The following is a 25,902-nucleotide window of genomic DNA, read 5'->3' as shown; positions in this document are numbered from 1 at the left end:
CTCACTCCTCAGTCTCCAGCCTTCCATCTACCCCGCCTCCCAACTATCCATCAATCTGTTGCCACCCAGCCTCCAAACATCCATCAGCCTTCCATTCCCTAGCCATCTAGCCTCCTATTTATGTTGCTACTCAGCCTCCCAAACCTCCAGTCTTTCATTCCCCAGCCACCCATCCTCATCCACCCCATGTAGCCTCCAGACATTCACCTATGTACCCATCCATCCATCCATACTTCCACCCACACACCCAGTCTTCTAGGCCACCCAGCTGTCATCCCCACAATAACAGGGCTTTAACTTCAGCATTTCTCAAACTCACATCAGCAGGAAATCACTGCAGATGCATCGGCTATGTAGTTTGGCAAGTGTGCAATTATATCCAAATTGACCATGCTCACTATGAGAAAGGAGGCATCCGTTTTGTGTGCTGCCGTCATGCACACACTTCTGAGTTCTCACTGCCCTCTAGTGGGTAGGTTCCAATACAACATCTCACATGGGGTACATCTCAATACTTTCTAGTGGCATCCTCTCCTTCCATGGACATTTTTATTTAACAAGGCAAGTCAGTTAAGAACAAATTCTACTTTACAAATGACGGCCTACAAGGTCGACACACACCCTCACGTAAAATACTATAACTAGCTTTGGAAACAACATTGGGAGTCTGTGTATTGGTTGGACTCCCTGAGTTGTGCATCGCTCTGGTGAGTGGCGATAGAAAAGAAACCTAACTCATTAAGAGAGAGTGTGGTAAGCCATGTTTTACATTCAGCATCACTACATCAAGGGAAATATAGTATTCCATCTAACAAAGACATCTACATATATTTCAGGATGTTGTGCACCCTTGGAAATAACCAGAAGTCATGTAAACGTAACTGTTTTGAAAAAGTAGTTTGTCCAAAAAAGTGGTCTCTTGGCACAACTTACACCGGGTTAAGTTGAGCCTCCTTGGGGGTAAGTGGGTGATTGTGTCCCGTAACAGTGGGTGATGGTGCGGGTAGGTCGAAGTTTAATTCATGGAATGGGGGTGTGGTATATTGTACAGTGGGGTCCGAAATGATTGACAACCTTGATAAAGATGAGCAATACGATTTGTATCAAATAAATTAATAAAATACTCAGCTATATTGTGTGCTTCAAAAATGTGGCTTATTATTTTACAGTAATACAATTGCTCAGCAAGTTTGCTGCAATTCTACACATTTTGCTATGGGGTGGAGAGAGGATTTTGCAATTTTATAACTCTTCAAGCAATTCTACTCATTTTGCCTTATGGCAGAGAGGAAAATGTGCTGTTTTATACCGGGCCTTCCGAGGGCCGCCGCCAGTTGCCCATCCCTGACGTACACTGAGTGTACAAAACAATAAGATAACGACTATGAATGAACTGAGTCAATTTCTTGAGGAAAAGCCATTCAAAATAATATTAGAATATGCATAGGATGCGGCATCCAAATATAACATCCAGGGAAATGTTACATCTGTCAAACAGTAAGAATTTCAAGATTGGCTATCACTGACAAGCATGACAATTCTTGCATTTTACAACTGAAACTTGTCACTTCTAGATCAACCTGGGGATCCATGTTTTTCATCAATTTCACAGGAAGAAAAGCTATGCGTTTAGCCGTCAGTGTGTAGTAGCCCGCTGTGCATACTTACCATTCCCAGGCACATTTCATTTGGTTCCCGAGACTTGTTGAGTTTGTGATGAGAAAAGTGCTCTGAATGTTTCCAAGAGAGTTTACCATAATTGGCCAACAGTTTCCCAAAGAAACGTCAGACTGGTTGTGTCCCAAATGGCACCCTATTCCATTTACAGTACACTACTCTTCCATCTACCCAGCCTCCCAACTATCCCTCCAACTATGTTGCCAAAGTAGTGCACTGTAAAGGGAATAGGGTGCCATTTTGGATGCACAGTATATTCCATCTCAGGTCTGCTGCATGTATGATAAGTGGATTATCTTTCCATACAGTATTTACCTCAGGGACATACATTCATTACGAGAGATTGATTCACCTGAGCACCGTTTAACTGAGAAGTGGTGGAGTGCATCTCCGAGGCTCTCTGCTAGTACTACCCCCTAGGGGGCAGTGTGTCATAGAAATAGAATCCAAGATTCTGTGTCTAGCCTAGCGGGGGATTTGTCTTCAAGTCTGGGTGTGTTTCCCAAATGGCGCCGTATTGCCTATATAGTTCCCCTATGGACCCCGGTCAAAAGTAGTGCACTATAGGGTGGTATTTGGAACGCATCCTGGGAGTATGGAGAGTTGGAGGTGGGGGTTTGGGATGTGGGGAGCTGGGGAGCTGGGTCTGTGATGCTTCACCTGCTGCCACACTGATTAAAAGGTTAAGTGACAAATCAGCAAATACGTTTACATGCACTTTAATAATTAGATATTAAGGCAGAGCACAGCAAGTCATGTAAACACTTTAATCTGCTTATCTTAATCGGCGTAAGGTCAAAATCGAAGTATGCATAGGCCTATTAAACACCTGGTTTTCTGAGCAATTTTTTGAACTATTAGAACATGTAAACAGCTTAAAATCGGCATCCAGCTGTGCATTTGATCTGAGCATGTGCCAGCACCGGTAGTGCAAGTCTCCCTCGACGTGAGTTCGGCAAAACTGAACAAGTGCATCTTCCAAATAGTTTTCACAAACAACCGTCATATGCCCGAACTCACAATCAAACAAGGCATAGCAAAATAACATGGTCACTGTGGTAGAAAGTTTTTTGTTTTGAAAGGCATTTATCTGCATTCATCAGGCAGCCTGATTTCAGATGTGTCCATGTAAACAGGATTATTAGGGAAATCGTTCTTTTTGCAAAGCTTGTAAACAGTTTAAAACAAACTATTATATTAAATCTGACTATCCCCAATAATCTTATTGTGGGCATGTAACCGTACTGACTTTCTTTTTGGTGCACACTGCCACTTCCATCTAAATGTGAATATGAAAAGGTACAATGTACATTTCTCACACTCTCCTGATATATGTGTGTGTGTGTGTGTGTGTGTGTGCACATGCTCGCATGCCTTTGTGTGTGTGGATAGATTATTTGTGGGAGTGAGTGAATAAGACACACACACTTGCAATCACCACACGCACATCAAATTGGGGAAAAGCCTGTCTTGTATAGTCATGTCTCGTAAAAACCTAACCGGCACTGATGGTAATGCCATCATCATTATTCCCTGAGCTGAGACACAGCGGGGTGTGTGAGGCAGGACGGAGTAGCACTGTCTGTCTCTTTGCTATGTGGGAAAGGAGCAGGAGTATGTGTGAGGAGAGTGAAAAGAGTAGGTCCGGAGGGTGTGATACAATAGAGCGGGAGGGCGAATTCTGTGAGTGAAGTGGGAGTGTGTTTGGTGAGAGTGGAGTGTGTGAGTGTTCTGTGAGAGTGGAGTGAGTATGTGAACACTCTGGCAGAGAGGTGTGTATCAGGTGCGAGTGGAGCATGTGAAATGTGTTTGTGTGAGATCAGGACTTCAGCGTTGTTGAGGTTAAGCACAGTACTCTTACCGAGGAATCTCAAATTCTGTTTGGTTTTATCTATAAAGCTATATTTTTCCTGGTAAATAAATAAAATAGGCAGTCAATTGCAGCCATTATCACTCTAAGGGGTAGGCAAAATACTGTCCATGTCGAGAGAGGGAGAGAGAGGAGGTACATTTTTGTATAGATGTATCATCAATGAATAAGGCTATGCTGTTTTGCAAGGGGGATAAATGTTTCATTTAAAAAAATGAATTGGCTGTTTTGAAACAGGCTGCGTTTACACAGGAAGCCCAATTGAAAGGCTGGTCATGGCTCGCATCAACACCATTATCCCAGAAACCCTAGACCCACTTCAATTTGCATACCGCCCCAACAGATGATGCTCTCTCTATTTCACTCAACACTGCCCTTTCCCACCTGGACAAAAGGAACACCTATTTGAGAACACTATTCATTGACTACAGCTCAGCATTCAACACCACAGTGCCCTCAAAGCTCATCACTAAGCTAAGGACCCTTGAACTAAACACCACCCTCTGCAACTGTATCCTGGACTTCCTGACGCGCCGCCCCCAGGTGGTAAGGGAAGGTAACAACACATCCGACACACTGATCCTTAGCACAGGGGCCCCTCAGGGGTGCGTGCTCAGTCCCCTCCTGTACTCCCTGTTCACTCATGACTGCATGGCCAGGCACAACTCCAACACCCTCATTACATTTTCAGATGACACAACAGTGATAGGTCTGATCACCAACAACGATGACACAGCCTATAGGGAGTAGGTCAGAGTAGTCCTGTCCGCGGGACGGTTGACCTTACGTAGGCTATTGTGATTAGCAAGAGGTTGTATGAAACAAAAACAAATCCCAGGACATAAACATATCTGATATGGGCAGAAAGCTTACATTCTTGTTAATCTAACGGCACTATCCAATTTACAGTAGCTATTAGAGTGAAATAATATAATGCTATTGTTTGAGGAGAGTGTACAATTATGAACTTGAAAATGTAAGAATAAATAAATTAGGCACATTTGGGCAGTCTGGACACAACATTTTGAATAGATATGCAAGATTTCACTGAATCACTAAAACATTGCACATAGTGCTGCCATCTAGTGGCCAAAGCCTAAATGGTCCCTGGGCTAGAATAATACATTATGGCCTCTCTCCTATTTCAAAGATGGTACAAAAAAAATACAAAAGAACAGTTTTATTTTCTCTATATTATCTTTTACCAGATAAAATGTGTTATATTTTCCTACATTCCTTTCACATTTCCACAAACTTCAGTGTTTCCTTTCAGGTAGCCTAGTGGTTAGCGCATTAGACGTGTAACCAAAAGGTTGCAAGATCGAATCCCCGAGCTGACAAGGTAAAAAAAAATTCTGCATCTGACCAAGGTAGTTAACCCACTGTTCCTAGGCCGTCATTGAAAATTTGACTTGCCTTGTTAAATAAAGGTTACATTTTAAAAAATGGTACCAAGAATATGCATATCCTTGCTACATGCAGTTAGATTTGGGTATGTCATTTTAGGCAAAAAGTTGCAGATCCATAAGAGGTTTTAAGCAATTGATAAGAAACGTACTGCCATTGTTTACAACTGGGCAGTTAATGTACACCATTATCTCTATCTTACGTTCACTTCACTCTTCAAATAGCATCACACTAAGCTGTGTTGAAACTCAGTTCTTTCATGAATGGCTCTTGAATTCATGTGAATAGAATGGCATCAATGACTAGTGCATCTTTCATACCTCTCTGTTAAATCCCAGTAAGTGTCTTAAAAGCAGGCATTCATCGCTTGCTGAAATGACGCACACAAAAAAGTATATCAAATTTTATTTGTCACATGCGCCGAATACAACAGTGAAATGCTTACTTACAAGCCCTTAACCAACAATACAATTTTACAAAAAATACCACCCCCAAAAAAATGTAGAAACAAAAGTAACAAATAATTAAAGAGCAGCAGTAAAATAACAACAGCGAGGCTATATATAGGTGGTACGGGTACAGAGTCAATGTGCGGGGTAGGTTGAATTATTAAAGTGACTATGCATTGAAAGTAGTAAATAGCCTGGGAAGCCATTTCATTAGATCACATGACCCCAGGTCAGATTTTAGATTGCATTTCTGAAAGTGCAGAGATTCATATCAGGGCCCATAATAATATAGTGTTTCAGAGTAGGAGTGTGAATCTAGGATCAGGTCCCCCTTGTCTGCATGTAATCTTATGCATTATGATCTATAATATTGTGTATGATTGAATGTATGGCACAGAGTGCCCATGTCCCGTGTTTTGCCCTGCAGCCACTTGCCTACTGATAGGATCAATGTTCCATTGTGGTCCTCTACCATGTTCTACCTTTCCCAACTCTAATTTCATGAGATCTGTCTCCATGGTAACGCCAGCTGGCCTATGTCCCTTGACACCCTTCAAAGTCCTTATCCAAACCACAGCAACGGAAGGGCACACACACAAGTTGAAATACAAGTTCTGGCTCGGCTTGGGCGGTATACCATATAAATCGGGGTATTTGGAAATAGCCACAGGATGATTCTTCAATACCGTCAACAATTTGATGTTTTTTTAATACATTTGATTATTTGAAGCTACTTCTTAAGTAAATACCTGCAGTCAACTTCTGTGATACGTTGCATAATTTGTGTGATATGTGACATTTTTCATTATGAAGCTTACCGTTAGTCCCCCGTTCACGTGGTGTTTGTTTACAAGCACACAATAACAAGACCGGAGCCTTGAGTCACTCACTATTGTGCAGCACACGCAAAGTGATCTGATGCTGCCACATTTCACTGTAGGGATGGTGCCGCGTTTCTTCTAGATGTTACGCTTGGCATTCAGGCCAAAGAGTTCAATCTTGAGTTCATCAGACCAGAGAATCTTGTTTCTCATGGTCTGAGTGCGCTTTGGGTGCATTTTAGCAAACTCCAAGTGGGGTGTCATGTGCCTTTTACTGAGGAGTGGCTTCCGTCTGGCCACTCTACCATAAAGACCTGATTGGTGGATTGCTGCAGAGATGGGAGAACCTTCCAGAAGGACGACCATCTCCACAGAGGAACTCTGCAGCTCTGTCAGAGTGACCATCGGGTTCTTGGTCACCTCCCTGACCAAGGCCCTTCTCCCCCACTTGCTTTTGCCGGGCGGCCTGCTCTAGGAAGTCTTGGTGGTTCCAAACTTATTCCATTTAAGGCCGCTGTGTTCTTGGGGACCTTCAATGCTGCAGAAATGTTTTTAGTATCGTTCCCCAGATCTGTGCCTCGACACAATCCTGTCTCAGAGCTCTAAGGACAATTCCTTTGACCTCATGGCTTGGTTTTTGAGCTGATATGCCCTGTCAACTGTGGGACCTTATGTAGACAGGTGTGTGCCTTTCCAAATCATGTCCAATCAATTGAATTTACCACGGGTGAGCTCCAATCAAGTTGAAGAAACATCAAGGATGATCAATAGAAACAGGATGCATCTGAAATCAAATTAGAGTCTCATTCAGGGTCTGAATACTTATGTTTTTTATTTGCAATACGTTTGGGGAGGGGTGGTAGGCTTGGGGGAAAATAAAGGAAATAAATTAAAAAAAAAAAAATGGGGATTGGAAATTTTCAGACAATTACATTGATAGAACACACAATCTGCAATATTGAAGCTGAACTACCACCACACAAAAAAACATGTATATTCTCACACAGACCCAGTCTTTTCATTCAAGGGAAACCGTGTCATCATACGCTCCCCTGACATTCCACAATAATCCCACCTGTCACCATGGACACTACAAGGAGAAAGATGGCTTTGAGAAAATAGGAATACAGGGTTCAGAGCAATTTCCTCTATTGCCCTGGGTGACAGCCACTGAGCCAGGAGCCACGCTCAGGGGTTAACTTAAGAGAAGTGTGGGAGTATAACATTAAAGGACACACTTTTCTTTTCCCCACTGAATGAAAGTGCGGGTCTGAAGAGTTGAAAGGGCTACGGCTGCCGCACTGCAGTTAGTGGTCCTCCTATGATTACTCTTCAAAGCCTCCCGCAGCCTGTTTGAAGTCAAGGATCTACATTATGCTTTATCACTCAAGGACATTAGGAATCTGTGTGTGTAGGGTTTTTATGTTTGATTTTGAGATACAAGTTATGCCAAACAGATCTTGCTAGTGCCCATTAGTATCCTGCAACCTTCCATGGGCTCGGTGGTTTAGTCAAGCTTTGATCCTTTACTTAGGAAACCTTTGCAATGACTTCAACAAACACAGCTTGACTGCTTCCTTTGCATGTCGTGGCTAAGGGTTTGCCCCAAATGGCACCCTATTCCATTTTAGTGGACTTTTGTAGTGCACTATTCACTTTTAGTGCACAGAGCACCATATGGCTTGTCAAAAGTAATGCACTAAAAGAAAATAAAAAAAGGTGCCATTTGGCACACAGAGCAAACTTTCTACTAGCGTAGTTTTGGATCTGCTACATTAGAAGAGTAGAACTTTAAAAAGGGATAGAAATCTGTCCAGTTTTGATGTGCTGCTCCTTTAAGAACAGAAGGATCTCTTGCATCTCACGGTCAAAGCATATCGGTCTCAGTCAGTGAAGGAACCAGACGAGGTTGATGCACTATGAAGATTGAATAAACAGAGATTTGAACAAAGATGTATTTGTTTTTCCACAGCGAGCATGCATGACAACTTATCATTGAGCAGCAAAATGTTCAGACATTACACAACAATCAAGCTCAATTTGTCATCTTTTCAAGTGCTTCGGTTTTAACATGCATATTCAGCGGTTGCTTTCTGAATGAGCACCTTGAAGAATTTGCAGGGCTTCTACTGTTTAGCATTTCAGTTGCATCTCTTGGTCAAACATGAGAAGTGTATTAGGGCTGTTAGTCCATCTGCTCTCGCTCCAAGGTGAAGTATCCTTTAGGTACAGAACTAGGATCAGCTCCCCCCCTATCTTAACTTGTCCAACAAGAAACACTAGTTTTCTATTGCAAAACATTTTGGTACAGTGTGCCCTAATTAATATGACCCAGGGTCCATTAGACTGCAACTGCTCGATTCCAAATCCATTTTCAGTCCCTATCCCCCTAGTGCCCAGGCATTTGAAAGGCTAATGGACTGTAGGTACAAACAATCCTTTTTACATAAATACCCAAGGGCTAGGTTTGGGTGTGTGCGCGTGTGTGTGTGGGAGGAAACAGGACAGTGTGAGTATTTTAACATGGCTGCGCCCACATATGTACCGCAGAACAGCATACTCTCCCAGTTCCCATGACAACAGGTAAGTCACTCAGATCTTCTTTACTTGCTACTTTGTGCACAGCATGTACAATTATCATACTTAAAAAAAAAAAAAAATACAGAACAATTATCGTGCGATTGAACAACATTTGCATAAATAAAATCAGCCACGTCTCACAGACATTGAAGGAGCAGTGGAAAGGTTTTGAAGACATGCTGCTTAAAGGGAGACTGACTGAACACAATGATTCTGCGTGTGTTTTTCTGGAGCTCATTATGAATAAATGAGATTTGGGTCTTGGCGGTGTGTTTCGATGTGGGTGTGTTATGTTTGTGTTTTGTCCCTCCCGAGTCACCGTAGCAACAACTGTCACTCACTTTCTCCAAATTGTTAAATCAAGAAACCTGTAATAAATTGACATTTTTTGCCAATGTCTTAATAGCACAATTTTACATCTAGCTAAGTTGTTTGGTGCAGTAAGAAAATGTGCATGAAAAACTAGTCGGTGCCCTGCATACAGTTTATTTGTCAATGAAGCTAGTAGTAGCTAGCAGGCACATTAAGCTGCCGGGCCACGTTAGCTAAATAAGCTTATAAAGTCACTTGCGATAAGCGATGTGTGCGCTTTGTTGCTGTTTTTTTTTTTTTTTACAACTTTCTCACTATCCAGTGTGTCTGTCTGACAGTGTTTGATAGTGAATCATGATACAAAACAGGTCACGGCGGGACACAAGACGCTCGCAAATGGAATTTTGACAAGTGGCAGTGCATCATCTCAATTCTCATTTTGCCCAAAAATGTGGCAGACTCGAGTGATCACTATCAAAAACATCCGCAATTGGCCACCCCATAAAAGGGCTTAGAGGCCAAATGTTCTTTCAACAACATAACACTGGCGCCGTGTTGTCTTATGTAAACAGGTCTGTGGCACTGCGTAATGGGCAAGGCTGTCTCAATATAGCATCAAATCCATGATGCATTGTGGTGACTGATCTACAAATAATAATGAGTAGTTATTTATGCTGCTAAATGATTTGTAGATCAATCGGCAGTTGCTTGCACTGTCGTCTGCAAATGTCGAACAAGCCCAATGTCTAGGTTCTGGCTGCTATGATTGGATAGAGCGCAGTCAGCACAGCTGTTTGTCTGGGCATGACAATTCTACTATCTTGTGTTAGTGAGAGAGTGGGCATCATTGTAATCCAAGCCCAACCCTCATGTAAATCATGACGAACTCCATTACACAAATCTCACAAAACTGTTTTGGAATATACTGGCTTATATGACCAAAATTATCCTACTTACACTTCAGTCAATTTTGGCACATTTGACTAATATTGATGCTACATAGGCTGTTTTTAACCTTTTTAATCTGAGAAGTTGGTTATTAGATTCAGTTGTGCTTTAACGTTTTGTGGGTAGCCTAATATGGTATCTTAGCAATTAGAAGTAAAACTGTCACACTCAAAGTTGACCCTCAGAGTAGGGTGAAGTTTCCCCTACACACTGATCTTAGGTCAATTTCACATTTACCCCAATAATGGGTAAGTTAGGATAGAGAAAGGGGAAGCTGGTCCTAGCTCTGTACATAGGGGGAAGCGTCATCGCCGGAGCATCGACTCTCCTTCTGCTTACCTCTAGTGACCTTTTCATGACCATACTTCTGTCCTTTGTAGCACGGCTGGATAGTGACAAGTCTGACAACCCATTTTAGCGCAAAATCAAGGTGATTTTATCAAAAACAACCAGAAGTTACAAAAACATGGCAGGGCACTTTATCCCAAGCGAGTTTGAAGCTGGGCATAGACACACTTCAGACATCTTCCCATGGACATCCCAGAGGCAAAACAAACATTAGAAAATGAACGCGGTTCTGAATAATATCCTCAGGTTGTGTTTGGTAAGCGCTATCAAAATGGCGGCCATTATTTGTAAAGGGAGATGGGACATTCAAAGGCATTAAGGGAAACGTCGTTAAAGATTTAGACTGATTTGATTTTTATTTCTACAGCGAGCACGGATGACACTTGGATGACTAACAAATTAGCTGTAGAATTAGCATAGAATTTGAATAAATCATCTAAAATGGCCACAACGCTCAACAATCAATTCAATAAATGAGATGAATACACCCCCAATGCTCAGAGACCATTGAGAAACATTACTCCAGCACACACAATTTAGCCTGGAATCCAGACTGATCTGCTTCATTTCACAATATTAGTCATCCCACCGCTGAAACCCATTTGAGCCTACGTCTGTAATGACAGGCATTATTTAAAAATAAAATAATTTAAGTCAGCAATTGGATCACCTTCACCCAATCACAAGATGAACTAATCCAAAGTACAGTCTGACCATGTGGGTTTCCATGCTAAAAATCACCCATAGTATCTGAGGATGCTAATTGGACCACTTATTTTCAACCCATTCCAAGTACCCAGCTATTAGGGTCTGCATCCAAAATGGCACCCTATTCCCTTACACAGTGCACTAGTTTTGACCAGGACCCAAAAGTAGTGCACTATGTACAGAATATGTTGCCATTTGGGACTCAGACAAATAAAGCGTACAGAGAATATATGAGATAAACTGTCATCATATTGAGAATTGAGGTTTCCTCCCAGGACTGCAAAGAAAGACTGTGGTGGTGTACGTGACTGTCCATACGTTCATAAGACACTTCTTGGAACATTGTATTGTCTTCCATGAAGGCCCCTGGGTAGAGGGAAAGAAGAGCTGATGTACGTGTGTGTGTGAAAGGGGGGGGGGGGGGTGTCACCGGGGAGACCGCACACTGTTACAGTCCTCCACCATCTCAAACAGGAAGTGGTGTGGTCCACTTCGGCGTGCGATTTCACTAGCCGTCTCCCTGCTATTGCTCTGAAGCTCCGCCTTGATGTGGCGCTGCGATAGGAGGAACTCCAGTGTGTGGGCGGAGCCCGGTCCAGGGTGGGAGGCAGCTAGATGGAGCGCTGTGAGGCCGCCGTTGGTCTGGGCGTTCAACTCCGCCCCTTGGCGCAACAGCAGGGACGCAGTGGCAACTTGGCCCCAGCGACAGGCACTGTGTAGGGGCGTCCAGCCATCGGCAGTGCGGGAGTTAACTTCGGTGCCCGCTGCCAACAGGGTAGAGGCCGTGGCGGCGTGACCTCCGTAGGCCGCACGGTGCAACGGAGTATAGCCGTCCTCGTCCTGGCAATGCGCAAGCAAGGGGTCGACCGAGAGCAGCCGCTTCACCGTTGGCAGCTTAAAGTGGCAGAGAGAGAGAATATTTGCATTTTAACTGACCTTTATGGAACTCTTCAACATGTCATGAAACACCCGAAAGGCAGATGCATTTCATGAAGAATCTAAAAGCAAGGCCAGAAAAATAGAGAGATAAAACCCCACCCTGGCCCCTGTTATTGCCTCTGGATCCACAGAGAGAGATGGAGACGTAAAGTTATTTCTGCACGGGTTTGACAGGGGGAACAAACAAGAGCTCTAGGGGATTATCTTTCTTCCCCCCTTCCTTCTATTTATTAAAATCTCACTAACTCTTGATACCAGTGAGACACATCATGACACTCACCCACACACAAGGACACACACAGTAATCAGAGGCTTTCTGTGCTGTTCTGTTCCAATCTTAAGCAGTGATCAGACGTCTAAATGGAGACACATTCATTATACTCTCACAGCTCATTCACTGTTGATTTGAACAAACATTTCTAGAAATATTGGCCCATGATATCAAACTCTTCCAGTGACGAAGACATGGACGTCTCATAATAGGCTGTGGTAAGCAAAATAGGTCAAGTTTGAGCACCGGATTTGCAAAAGAAAGATGTTTGACGAGACGTCAATTTCACAAAAATTTGGCCTTGGAGGACCAGCTCCAGGATGTAAGGTTCAACGCCAAAACTTGTTGTACGCTTTTAATAAAAAAGCTTTTCACGTTCACAAGTCTCTCTGGGTAAATTGCAAATCAATAAGTTCAAATTCATCCATTTAACTGTATCGACCCCCCCCCCCCCCGCACCACTTCTTCACATGCACACACATACACACGTTCAGATGACTTTTAGTTTCCAACTGTTACTTTGGAGCCTGGTTGGTGCTCAGTGCAGGATAGGTGATCAATATGTTAGGAACATCAAATCCCAATTAAACCACAGTATCAAATCACAATACATATAGAATCGTAAGAATCACAATACATATAAATCGGCACCTAAGTATCATGACAACATTGTATCGTGAGTTCCCTGGCAATTCCCAACCCTAGTGAGAAGGTGTGTGTAGTTTGCATGTCACACTCACTCTGTTATTCTCTGCCGCCCACAGCATTAGCTCCTCCGGTCGGTCTTTCAGCTTCTCCTCCTTCTGCTGACACCACTCTTCACTCCTTTCCCCCTCCTCCTCTTCCTCTCCTTCGTCTCCCGGCCAGAGGCTGCATGCTCCGCGGGGGATCAGGTGGTCGTGGGTCTTCAGCAGTTCCAGCTGGTTAAAGCTCTCTGGGAACTCCTCCATACTGTACTAACTGCCCATGCACACTCACAGTCTACTCAGAATCTGCTGACATAGAGAGGAGATATTGGGTAATTGATATTAATTATCAACAAGTTAATTCACTTAGGAGAGAGAGAACAATACATCAATATTTAAATGTAGGCTACTGCGAGAAAGACCGACAGCTACTTTTTATTAAGGGATGCGATTTGACTGATCAACACTATATACTGAACAAAAATATAAAACCGTAACATGTAGTGTTGGTCCCCTGTTTCACGAGCGGAAATAAAAGATGGGAGATTTCACGTTGAATAAATGAATGTGAAAAAAAAATGTTATTTCAGAATGTGGACATACTCGATATTTGACACAATAAGGAGGATAATGACTCCAAGATGTCTGTATTATGTACGGTTCACAGATTAGTATTACAGGAGGCATGAGCATGTCTAAAAAGGGCCTAGAATGGCCACTTTCATCATGATTTCCCTCCAAAATAGTTTGTGAAACAAAATTTCATTTGAAGTTACTTCCAATTAAAGTTACTATGTGAGAATTGCCAGAACAATCGGAGTTAACAAAAATATTTTTAGAGACTACCCTGGTGTGGAATCACCATATTCATTCCAAGTCATTTGTCCCCATTTGATGTTAGGGATAGGCCCCTGTAATCATGGAAATGTTGCATTGAGAGATGGGAAGTGGAGAGAGAAGATTGTTAATGCTTAATGACTGTACAACTGATTACTGAAGTAGTGTGAGAGAGAAAAAGATCAAGAGAGGAAAGAGAGGAGATACAACTTAGAGAGAGAGAGAATTCTGCACTTGACATAAGTATGATTTTAGACCAAGATTACTGAAGGTGTGTGTGAGAATGAGAGGAGACAATACATCAATATACTTAAACAAATCAAAAACTTAATTATGGTACTGTGAGAAAGACCAACAGCGAGAACAAAAAAAAGATATGGTCCTCGTGGGAAATTTCATGCCAGCGTAGCCTAAAATATTTTTGATATCTCCGGTTGTTCCCGGCAATTCTCACATAGAAACTTCATTGGGAGGAAGGAGGTCTGACAATTTTCGGGAACAAAAGAAATATATATAAAAATTGAGTTTCATTGAGGGATATTATTTTTGACGATATCGTATTATATTGTTTTTACAATATCACAATATTATTTTCGAGCTAGTCAGCTGTACCTCCGTAACTTATTCTCCATCTCTTTAATAAGGGAGCCAATTTGACTGATCAAAACTAATTTTCTCATGGTTCTCTTGTCCCTCGGGAGCTGACATATGTTGAGCAATATGTTTGGAATATCTAATTGCAATAGAAATCACAGTATTGAATCGCAATACATACTCTATAGAATTGTGAGAATCGTAATATATAGTGTCGGCACATAAGTATCGTGATAATATTGTGAGGTCCCTGGCAATTTGTATCAAACTTTTTTTATCATGATGAAAGTGGCCCTTTTTAGACCTAAACTTGGCTTCTGTAAAGGCCTATGATCTGTCACCTGTACATGATACAGACAACATTTTGGCGTCGTGATACTCCTTATAGTATGCTCTAAAATATGGAGTATGTCTTTATTCTGAAATTAAATGAAATGTTTACAATTTTTTCAACATTAAAAATATTCATAGTAATATTTCAAAATTACCTGTTTGATTTTGTTAAATTTGAAGACATTGTTTGGAACAATATACTCTACAAGTACATCACATTTCCAGAGTGGGCTCTCTGCTAAAACTGAAGGTATGATCAATTTATGAGCAACCACCACACACTAGGGTTGAGGTCAGGTCACGTTATGGGAGAAGGAACAGTTTATTGACAGTTATTTTCCTGCCTACCAATAGAGATGTAATATTTAGAGAGGAGGAGATTCCACCCCAATATATATACACTGCTTAAAAAAATAAAGGGAACAATAACACATCCTAGATCTGAATGAATGAATATTCTTACTATATACTTTAGAAATCAAATTTATCAACCCATGGAGGTCTGGATTTGGAGTCACACTCAAAATTAAAGTGGAAAACCACACTACAGGCTGATCCAACTTTGATGTAATGTCCTTAAAACAAGTCAAAATAAGGCTCAGTAGTGTGTGTGGCCTCCACGTGCCTGTATGACCTCCCTACAACTCCTGGACAGTCTGTGGTGCAACGTGGCATTGGTGGATGGAGCGAGACATGATGTCCCAGATGTGCTCAATTGGATTCAGGTCTGGGGAACGGGCGGGCCAGTCCATAGCATCAATGCCTTCCTCTTGCAGGAACTGCTGACACACTCCAGCCACATGAGGTCTGGCATTGTCTTGCATTAGGAGGAACCCAGGGCCAACCGCACCAGCATATGGTCTCACAAGGGGTCTGAGGATCTCATCTCAGCACCGAATGGCAGTCAGGCTACCTCTGGCGAGCACATGGAGGGCTGTGCTGCCCCCCAAAGAAATGTCACCCCACACCATGACTGACCCACTGCTAAACTGGTCATGCTGGAGGATGTTGCAGGCAGCAGAACGTTCTCCACGGCGTCTCCAGACTGTGAAGTCTGTCACGTGCTCAGTGTGAACCAGCTTTCATCTGTGAAGAGCACAGGGCGCCAGTAGCGAATTTGCCAATCTTGGTGTTCTCTGGCAAATGCCAAACATCCTGCACGGTGTTGGGCTGTAAGCACAACCCCCACCTGTGGACATTGGGCCTTCATACCACCCTCATGGAGTCTGCTCAAACGGTCAGAAACAGACATGCACATTTGTGGCCTGCTGGAGGTCATTTTGCAGGGCTCTGGCAGTGCTCCTCCTTGCACAAAGGCGGAGGTAGCGGTCCTGCTGCTGGTTTGTTGCCCTCCTACGGTCTCCTCCACGTCTCCTGATGTACTGGCCTGTCTCCTGGTAGCACCTCCATTCTTTGGACACTACGCTGACAGACACAGCAAATCTTCTTGCCACAGCTCGCATTGATGTGCCATCCTGGGTGAGCTGCACTACCTGAGCCACTTGTGTGGGTTGTAGACTCAGTCTCATGCTACCACTAGAGTGAAAGCACCGCCAGCATTCAAAGGTGACTAAAACATCAGCCAGGAAGCATAGGAACTGAGAAGTGGTCTGTGGTACCACCTGCAGAACCACTCCTGTATTGGGGATGTCTTGCTAATTGCCTATAATTTCCACCTGTTGTCTACTCCATTTGCACAACAGCATGTGAAATGTATTGTCAATCAGTGTTTGCTTCCTAAGTGGACAGTTTGATTTCACAGAAGTGTGATTGACTTGGAGTTACATTGTGTTGTTTAAGTGTTCCCTTTATTTTTTTGAGCAGTGTATATATACATCACCATTGGTAGAGCCATGTTTTTGTCTGTTCAACTGTTAGATCCTTTGGGGTGAATAAACTTGGTTTAAGCTTTCATAGTGTCCGTCAAGTTCGTACGCTGATATTTAGAATCTAACAATGTTGAAAAAAAATTGCCAAATTAGGGTCGTTTTTAGATATTCATATTTATAATGATGAACCAATTTCTGAATATTTGTATTTCAGAATCTAGACATAATCCATATTTGAGAGAACACTAAGGGGTATGATGACACCAAAATGCTGTCCGTCTCATCAACGGTTTCACAGATCATAGAGCAAGAGGTTGCATGTTTTGTTTTTGGCCCTAGCACATCACAGCTGATTAATAATAATAATAAACTAATAAACTATAATAATAATAACATTTAAATAAAATAACTATAATAAAATAAACTAATCATCAAGCTTTGATAATTTGAATCAGCTGTGTAGTGTTAGGGCAAACACCAAAACGTGCACCCCTTGAGGCCCCGAGTTTGAGAAACGCTGTCATGGGGTCTTACTACAGGAGGCATAGGATTAAAAAGGGCCTAAAAGGGACAGTTTTATCATGATTTCCCAAAATGTGATACCAGTTTAAAAAGCATGTCAAACATCCTTCTTCCTAAGAAGTTACTACGTGAAAATTGTCAGAACAATCTGAGATACAAAAAAATATTTTCACACTATGCAGGTGCGAAATCACCCTATTCATTCAAAGTCATACGTCCCCTTTTGATGTTAGGGATAGACCATTGTAGTCATGGAAATGTTGCATTGAGAGATGGGAAGAAAAGATAGTCATTCAGCATTAACAACATGATTACTGAGTGAGACAGACAATAAAGATATAGCCTAGGCCAAGTTTGGGTAATTTGTCCCTATATGATGTTATCATGGAAATGTACCAATAACATATTCAGCGTAGTCTAGTCTAAATCTGAGTTTTTCCCAAATGGAAATGAAAGCATATTATGTCAAAAAGCCTGGCCTATCGGATTAGGCTGTTTTAGGGTCTAAATCATGAATCCCCATGTGAAGCTAGTCAGAAGGATTAGACACACAATACTGTGCGTGTTTGTAAATTCCCTCTCGCTATCTACTCGGATATCAGAGCACTCTCATTCGAGCAGGGTTGCCACGTCAGCAGTTTTCCCATACTTGGGCAACTTTGAAAACTATGTCGCAGGTGAAAATGTATTGGACGTGGGTTTTAGGGCTACTTCTAACCTGTTGGGGTTAGGGGGCAGCATTTTCACTTTTGGATGAAAGGGGTGCCCAGAGTAAACTGCCTATATGCATATTATTATTACTGGTGGATAGGAAACACACTGAAGTTTCTAACACTGTTTTAATTATGTATGTGAGTATAACAGAACTCATACGGCAGACAAAAACCTGAGAAGAAATCCAAACAGATCACTCTCGTTCGAGCAGGGTTGCCACGTCAGCAGTTTTCCCAAAAATGTATTGAACTCGGGTTTTGGGGCTACTTCTAAGGTGCAGCGCGGCCAAAATGGCATTTCTCTCAAAATATATAGATATTTCACTGAGACCTGCTGCTGACTATCAGGCAGTGAGTTGCTGAGTGAGTGAGTGGTGGGGAGGGCTGTGCGTGAGAGAGCACTGCAGCAGGCAGCTGAGCCCACTAGTGGCTGAGTCACTTGGGTGAGAGGAGACAGAGCAGCAAGCGCGCACGTTGTGACAACCTTTTACCAGTTGTCGGTAGGCCATTTAGGTTGTCATTATGGAGACACCTATTTTTTTCACATAAAACATTAACACGCTAGAACTGATACGCATAAAAAATGGCGACAAAGCACTGGATAAAGACTTTGGGAGCACAAAAAAAGAAGCTGTTTCATGCCTTTCAAATCACATACACATTTTTTGCAGATGTTATAGCGGGTATAGAGAAATACTTAAGTTCCTAGCTCCAACAGTTCAGTAGTATCTAACAATTCACAAAAATACAAACAAATCTAAAAGTAAAAGAATGGAATTAAGAAATATATAAATTAGGAAGAGCAATGTCGGAGTGGCATTGACAAATACAGTAGAATAGAATACAGTACATACGAGATGAGTAAAGCAGTATGTAAACATTATTATAGTGACTATTGTTCCATTATTAAAGTGGCCAATGATTCCATGTCTATAATATATGGGGTAGCAGGCTCTAAGGTGCAGGGTTGAATAGCCGGGTGGTAGCCGGCTAGTGATGGCTATTTAACAGTCTAATGGCCTTGAGATTGAAAAACAGCTTCTGTCTCTCAGTCCCATCTTTGATGCACCTGTACTGACCTTGCCTTCTAGCAGGGTGAACAGGCCTTGGCTGGGGTGGTTTATGTCCTTGATTATCATTTTGGCCTTCCTGTGACATTGGGTGCTGTATGTGTCCTGGAGGGAAGGCAGTGTGCCCCCGGTGATGCATTGGGCAGACTGCACCATCCTCTGGAGAGCCCTGTGGTAGCAGGCGGTACAGTTTCCGTACCAGGCGGTGACACAGCCAAACAGAATGCTCTCAATTGTGCATCTGTAAAAGTTCGATGGTCTTAGGGGCCAAGCCGAAGTTCTTCAGCCTGCTGAAGTTGAACAGGTGCTGTTGCGCCTTTGTCACCACACTGTCTGTGTGCGTGGACCATTTCAGATTGTCAGTGATATGTACGATGAGGAACTTAAAGCTTTCTACCTTCTTCACTGTGGTCCCGTCGATGTGGATAGGGGTGTGCTCCCTCTGCTGTTTCCTCAAGTCCACGATCAGCTCCTTCGTTTTGTTGACATTGTGGTTATTTTCCTCTCACCACTCCGCCAGGGCCCTCACCTCCTCCTCGTAGGCTGTCTAGTCACCGTTGGTAACCAGGCTTACTACCGTGTGTCATCTGCAAATTTGATACTTGAGTTGGAGGCGTGCGTGGCCACGCAGTCATGGTTGAACAGGGAGTACAGGAGGGATCTGAGCACCCACCCTTGTGGGGTCACTGTGTTGAGGATAAGCGAAGATGTGGTTTCCTACCTTCACCACCTGGGGGCGGCCCATCAGGAACTCCAGGACCCAGTTGCACAGGGCAGGGTTCAAACCCAGGCCCCCCGAGGTTAATAACGAGCTTGGAGGATACTATGGTGTTGAAGGCTGAGCTTTATTCAATGAACAGCATTCTTACATAGGTATTCCTCTTGACCAGATGGGAAAGGGCGGTGTACAATGCGATGGCAATTGCATTGTCTGTGGATCTATTGGGGCGGTAAGCAAATTGAAGTGGGTGTCAGGTAAGGTAGAGGTGCTATGATTCTTAACTAGCCTCTCAAAGCACTTCATGATGACCGAAGTGAATGCTAAGGGGCAATAGTCATTTAGTTCAGTAACCTTTGCTTTCTTGTGTACAGGAACAATGGTGGACATCTTGAAGCAAGTGGGGACAGCACCTGAGATAGGGAGAGATTGAATATGTCCCTTAATACTCCAGCCACCTGGTGTGAGCATGCTCTGAGGACATGGCTAGGGTTGCCGTCCTGGCCAGCAGCCTTGGGAGGGTTAACACGCTTAAAATGTCTAACCTCATAAGAACGAGAGCAGGCCGTGTTGGTGGCACGGTTATTCTCAAAGTGGTGTAGAAGGTGTTTAACTTGTCCAGGAGCAAGGCGTCGGCGTCCATGGTGATTGAGTGTTTTTCAAGAGCGAGTACTACAGTCAATGTGTTGATAGAACTTCGGTAGCATTTCCCTCAAATTTGGTTTGTTAAAATCCCCAGTCACAATGAATGCAGCCTCAGGATACATGGCTTCCAGTTTGCATAATGTCCAGTGTAGTTCCTTGAGGGCCGTTGTGGTATCAGCTTGAGAGGGAAATATACACAGCTGTGACTATAATCAAAGAGAATTCTCTTGGGAGGTATATGGTCACCATTTGATTGTGATGTATTCTAGGTCGGGTGAACAAAAGGACTTGGGTTTCTGTATGTTATCACACCATGGGTAGTTATTCATGAAATATACACCCCCACCCTTCCTCTCTGATAGTTCTTTATTCCTGTCTGCGTACTGTACTGAGAACCCAGCTGGATGTATGGACGGGACAGTATATCCCGAGAGAGCCATGATTCTGTGAAACAAAGTATATTACAGTCCCTGATGCCTCTATAGAAGGAGATCCTCGCCCTGAGCTTGTCTACTTTATTATCCAGAGACTGAACATTAGACAGTAATATACTCAGAATCAGTGGACTGTGTGCATGCCTCCTGAGTCAGGCTTCAAGTCCACTCCAAATACCTCTTCTCCACTTGCAGCGTCTTGGGGTAGCCTCTGGGATAAGTTCAATTTTCCTGGGGGGTACGAACAAAGGATCCAATTTGGGAAAGTTGTATTCCTGGTCATAATGCTGTTGAGTTACCGCCACACTGATTTCCAAAAGGTATTTCCAGCTGTATGTAATAACACAAAAAAACCTTCTGGGCTAATAATGTAAACTAAATACTACAAAGTTGCATAGGAGCTAGAAGCAGAGCTGCCAAGTCTGTCTGCGACATTTCGCCTTTTGGACGAGTTTTGAGTAGTCATTGCACTACAAATATCAGTTACACCTGACAACCGTGCATCTGAGTATGCCAGAGCGCAGAATAACTAATGAATTTACAAATACGGCATAAAAATAAACTAAGTTATTGCCAGCAGCACAGTTACAGCCACCAACGCTCTAGATAACATGAACACTGCCTAACCAGTTCTGCTTGAGCGAGTAAAATGGTCAGGGTGAGTTGTTCTCTTGTTTGTGTCTGGAAGTACTATAGCTAACAAGCTAGCGAACGTTCGCTTGAGTGCGGTTGAGGTCAGAATTCTCGGATCAACTCTACTCCTCGGCCAGTGTCCGCTCCGACAATCTCATAAAGCTCTAAATTTTCGAACGGCCAAAGCGCACTCCAAAGTGAATTTACTTATCACCCAATGATTTTAATTCAAAGCATGTTCGTAATAATAGCAGTAAGTATCGTTCCTTGTTAGTTTAACAGGAGAGCAAGACCGTTAACGTTAGTAGTCGAGAAAAAAGCATGAGCTACAACATTTAAAGCCTCGAATGGACAGCGATAGCTTGTAGATGACTACTCTGATATTCGACAGTTGCTATACCCCCCCCCCAAAAAAGCTTAATTCCTTAAAAATACGACTTGACTTACTGTGGTAGTAGCTTTCAACAAAACCCTCCTCGAACAGCACTTTACCCCTTTTCCGGGTTTCTCTGGGATATGTCGTCAGTATTTGTTGCATCTAGCGTTGCTGTGCAGAGCGATTTTTAACATATAAAACTACATTTCCCATACCCACTTCGCAGCACGTGCTAGGAAGTAGAAACACAACTGTGGTGATGTTCCATGTCGTCTATCGAGTATTTGCGCTGCGCAAGTTTTAAAGCCAGACAGAAGCCCCAACAATGACATTCATAGATAAAACATTTTTTTTAGATATGTGCTTTTTCATTCATCACTCGTATAAAACAAACTACAACCAAATGCAGAACACTGTACCAGCATATCAGACATGTAGACTATTTTGAGTAAGTTGTTTTATACTTTTTATCATTACCCTTATAATGATCATAGTTTAATGGAAATAAAATACATAGAAATATTTCATTTAACATAAGTAGTAATTAAATGTAACAATACTACGTAGCCTGCATTGAGTGTGTGGGTGGGTTTGTGTGTCTATTTGCTAAAGCTGGGTCAATGTGCTAAAAACCCAGTGTTTGCATTCCGTGTCTTTCAAAGCTGGCACAGAGGCTGGATATATCTATTCGTCAAAGGGTGTATTCAGTGAGGAGAAATGTTCAGAATATTACAGAAATAAATGTAATTTTCCCTAATGTACATGACAGACAATCTTGTCGGTTATACACATTTACAGCTGAACGTTCTGCAGCCTAACATTACACCCTCCCGATCCAACCCATAGAGTTACATACTTTGTAGTGAACTTCCCTTTCCCCAGATACATGCACGCACAGGCTTCACACAGTCAGATAGACAGACAAACGTTTTACATATTTGAACATCTTCAGATTCATGGTAACCATGACTACCCGATAAAGAAAATGAGAGCCTCACACTCTAGGTGCCCAGATGCAACAATTTAATAACCAACGTTTCACCAGACAAGCTGTCTTCATCAGGGTATAATGACAAACACTGTGGGTTACTAATTTATATAATTTGGAAGGACACACAGGTGTCTGTAATCATGGCCGGGCGTGGCTTGATGTCATTGGTTGATATACAGATATAAATAGAACATATAAAAAGCATGAATGGGTATACGATCATAAATACAATGTGGCTACATAGACCTACAAAACATTTATAATGTATAGAAAAATCACAATAATCACAAGAATGGCTTCAGGTCAAAGTCTATATTGAGACCAAAGGGAGCAAGTGTTTTTAAATTAAATATCCAGGCAGCCTCTCCTTTTAACAATAAATTGTCAAGGTCTCCCCCTCTCCTAGGGGACGTGTTAGATGCTGATATAGCGAAGGGACGAAATAGAGTGGACCGCTTCCACAACTGGGTACATCGAGTTAATTCGCTCTTAGTTCCACCCACATCATTTTTACCACAAGGACAAGTTATAAGATAAATAACTGCCTTGGTGGAGCATGATAACGCCTATGATTGGGATCTGTTTCCCTGTTTGAGGGTGTTAGAAGGATCTACGTTTGTAAATGCCATGACATTGAGCACAGCAATAACACTTGTAGTTTCCATTCAGTAGAAGAGCAAATAGAAGTCTTGTAGTGATGGGTCGTTTGCGAAGAGCCGGCTCTTGTTGGTGAACGTTGGGAGCCGACTCGCATATCAGAACAAATCTGTTTATAAAAATATACAAAAATTAAGATATGAATAATCAAAAGATTTAAATCAATAGAATTAACTAATTCAAAGAATGAAAAAAAAAATAATAATATAGGCTTAAATGCTCAAGTGCACACACATTCCTTCTGACTGTCTGCTCAGACTAACAGCCTCACCTGTTGTTCCTGTGAATCAGACACGCAGTGTCAACCAATGAACCAAAGATGCGTGGGGGAGGGCCGAGCCAACTCACTCACAGTCACACACTTAGCAGCCGAGGAGAGAGAGGAAGGGCAGCTGTGAAAACAACAACTGGAAAATGAGTCGGAAGCGCAGTAGCATTTGGATGCATTTTAGTAATGTAGACAATGTTAGAGCCCAGTGTAGAATTTGCCAAAACAAAATCTCATATAAAGCCGGTTCTACGCACAACCTACACCGGCATATGCGAACTGTGCACCCAACTGTGAAGCTAGCTGTAGTGTAGCTTGGAGAAACTAGTGGGCCTGCTAGTGATAGTGGTGGAGCCAGCATCTCCACACATGTATCCACTCAGTCAAGTAGACCTACTCCGCGACCCACAGCAACACAGTCTTCTATGGACCAGTTTATGCCAAAGTATATGTCTGTAGCAAAACAAGGCCAAATTGATATTGCATTGGCTACAATGATTGCCACCGATTTCCAGCTATTTTCGATCGTGGAGGACAGAGGTTTTAGAAATTATAGCAATAGTCTAAATCCAATGTACACAATTCCAAGCAGGAAAACCCTTTCAAAATCACTTATTCCACAACCGGTACGAGAGCACACAGGCTTCAGTGCGGGAAAGAGTCCAAAAAGCTACTACAGTTTCTGTGGCAGGTAATATTAATGTACTTATCCTCTGCAGCAGAGGGGAACCTGGGTTTTCCATTCTTGTGGCAGTCCTCATGAGAGCCAGTTTCATCATAGCGCTTGATGGTTTCACTTCACTTCACTTGAAGAAACTTTCAAAGATCTTGAAATGTTCTGGATTGGCTGACCTTCATGTCTTAAAGTAATGATGGATTGTCTTTTCTCTTTGTTTATTTGAGCTGTCCCTGCCATAATATGGACCCGATCTTTTACCAAATTCGGCTAGCTTATGTATACCCCCCTACCTTGTCACAACACAACTGATTGGCTCGAACGCATTAAGAAGGAAAGAAATTCCACAAATTAACTTTTAACAAGGCACAGGCATGATTCCATATGTGTTATTTCATATTTCATTTTGATGTCTTCACTAATATTCTACATTGTAGAAAATAGTCAAAATAAAGAAAAACCCTTGAATGATTAGGTGTGTCCAAACCTTTGACTGGTACTGTATATATAAAAAAATGGACATAACCGGTGGCCCACGGGCCTGTTTTTTTTTTAAAGACATTTGCAACATTTTTCTTTGTAATAATCATCTATATTTAGTATTTGGCTGACCAATGGGCAGTGACTGGCCCCTCGATGGACCAGCCGGGTTTCTGATTGGCTGAGCTGATGTGGCGTAAATTCACATTCAAAGTCAAACGCAAATCATCGACGAGTGCGAGACCCGCTCTGATCCTGTCAGTCACTCAGACAAAATAGATAAACGGGAAGGTGGTGCAGAAAAAGTTAGAGACCAATACAGGTATCTCGAGGACAATGCTGCTAAATGTGTGAAGTCAACCAACTTATTTGCTGAAAGTTCTGGTTCGCTGGTCCGAGTGCTGTATCTGTGTCTCTGAGAAATGACAGATCAGCTGTTGTGCAGTCAAGGTAGGAAGAAAACAGAGAATGACACACTCACACACACTGACACAGCTCATTTAGGGCTAATATTTCGGCTGCATATTGTAGGAAATATATTCATACTTAATTTAGTAGGCTAATTAGGGAATGGGGATTCGGGGGAACATTTAGACACTGGGCTACTTACGATATAGCCTAAGGTCATTAGATTGTTTACGGTGCATTCGGAAAGTATTCAGACCCCTTGACTTTTTCCACATTTTATTACGTTTCATTTTGTTACATTACAACCTTATTCTAAAATGGATTAATTTAGACATAATACCCCCATATATTCATTTACACACAATACCCCATTATCACAAAGCAAAAACACGTTTTTGAATTTATATGAATTTAAAAAACTGACAATTTACATTTACAAAAGTATTCAGACTCTTTACTCAGGACTTTGTTGAAGCACCTTTGGCAGCGATTACAGCCTCCAGTCTTATTGGGTATGACGCTACAAGCTTAGCACACCTGTACTTGGGGAGTTTCTCACATTCTTCTCCAGAGATCCTCCTAAGCTCTGTCAGGTTGGATGGGGAGCGTCGCTGCACCGCTATTTTCAGGTCTCTCCAGAGATGTTCGATAGGGTTCAAGTCAGGGCTGGCTGGGCCACTCAAGAACATTCAGAGACTTCTC

The 25,902-nt window shown here is 42.4% G+C and overlaps 1 protein-coding gene across 7 annotated transcripts; it reads right to left on the bottom strand.

The window, feature by feature from the left end:
- Positions 1–7,030: 7,030 nt before the first annotated feature.
- LOC135506752 (ankyrin repeat domain-containing protein 49-like) lies at positions 7,031–21,849 on the bottom strand. Of its 7 annotated transcripts, none has more exons than XM_064926107.1 (4): positions 21,792–21,828; positions 20,890–20,942; positions 13,071–13,325; positions 7,031–12,014 (listed from the first exon to the last, which is right to left on the bottom strand). In XM_064926107.1, exons 3-4 carry the CDS (start codon positions 13,278–13,280, stop codon positions 11,547–11,549), a joined length of 678 nt encoding a protein of 225 aa, XP_064782179.1. In that variant the 5' UTR covers positions 13,281–13,325; positions 20,890–20,942; positions 21,792–21,828; the 3' UTR covers positions 7,031–11,546. The 7 variants fall into 7 exon arrangements, with proteins under 7 accessions (XP_064782179.1, XP_064782180.1, XP_064782176.1 ...); XM_064926108.1 differs by having other exon boundaries at positions 13,071–13,322; positions 21,792–21,815; XM_064926104.1 differs by lacking the exon at positions 20,890–20,942 and having other exon boundaries at positions 13,071–13,322; positions 21,792–21,849.
- Between the last annotated feature and the right edge of the window lie 4,053 nt (positions 21,850–25,902).

This window comes from Oncorhynchus masou, chromosome 20 (assembly GCF_036934945.1).
Source record: "Oncorhynchus masou masou isolate Uvic2021 chromosome 20, UVic_Omas_1.1, whole genome shotgun sequence".
Lineage (NCBI taxonomy): Eukaryota > Metazoa > Chordata > Actinopteri > Salmoniformes > Salmonidae > Oncorhynchus > Oncorhynchus masou.
The sequence above is the reverse complement of the archived record's forward strand: the minus strand, read 5'-3'. Positions and strand labels throughout refer to the sequence as shown.

Bases quoted from the DNA above. Each gene is read 5' to 3' on its own strand.
- LOC135506752 (XM_064926104.1), bottom strand. From the start codon at position 13,280: ATGGAGGAGTTCCCAGAGAGCTTTAACCAGCTGGAACTGCTGAAGACC. The intron at 12,015-13,070 runs GTGAGTGTGACA...TGCCACTTTAAG, and splicing joins GGGCGGCAGAGAATAACAGA to CTGCCAACGGTGAAGCGGCT.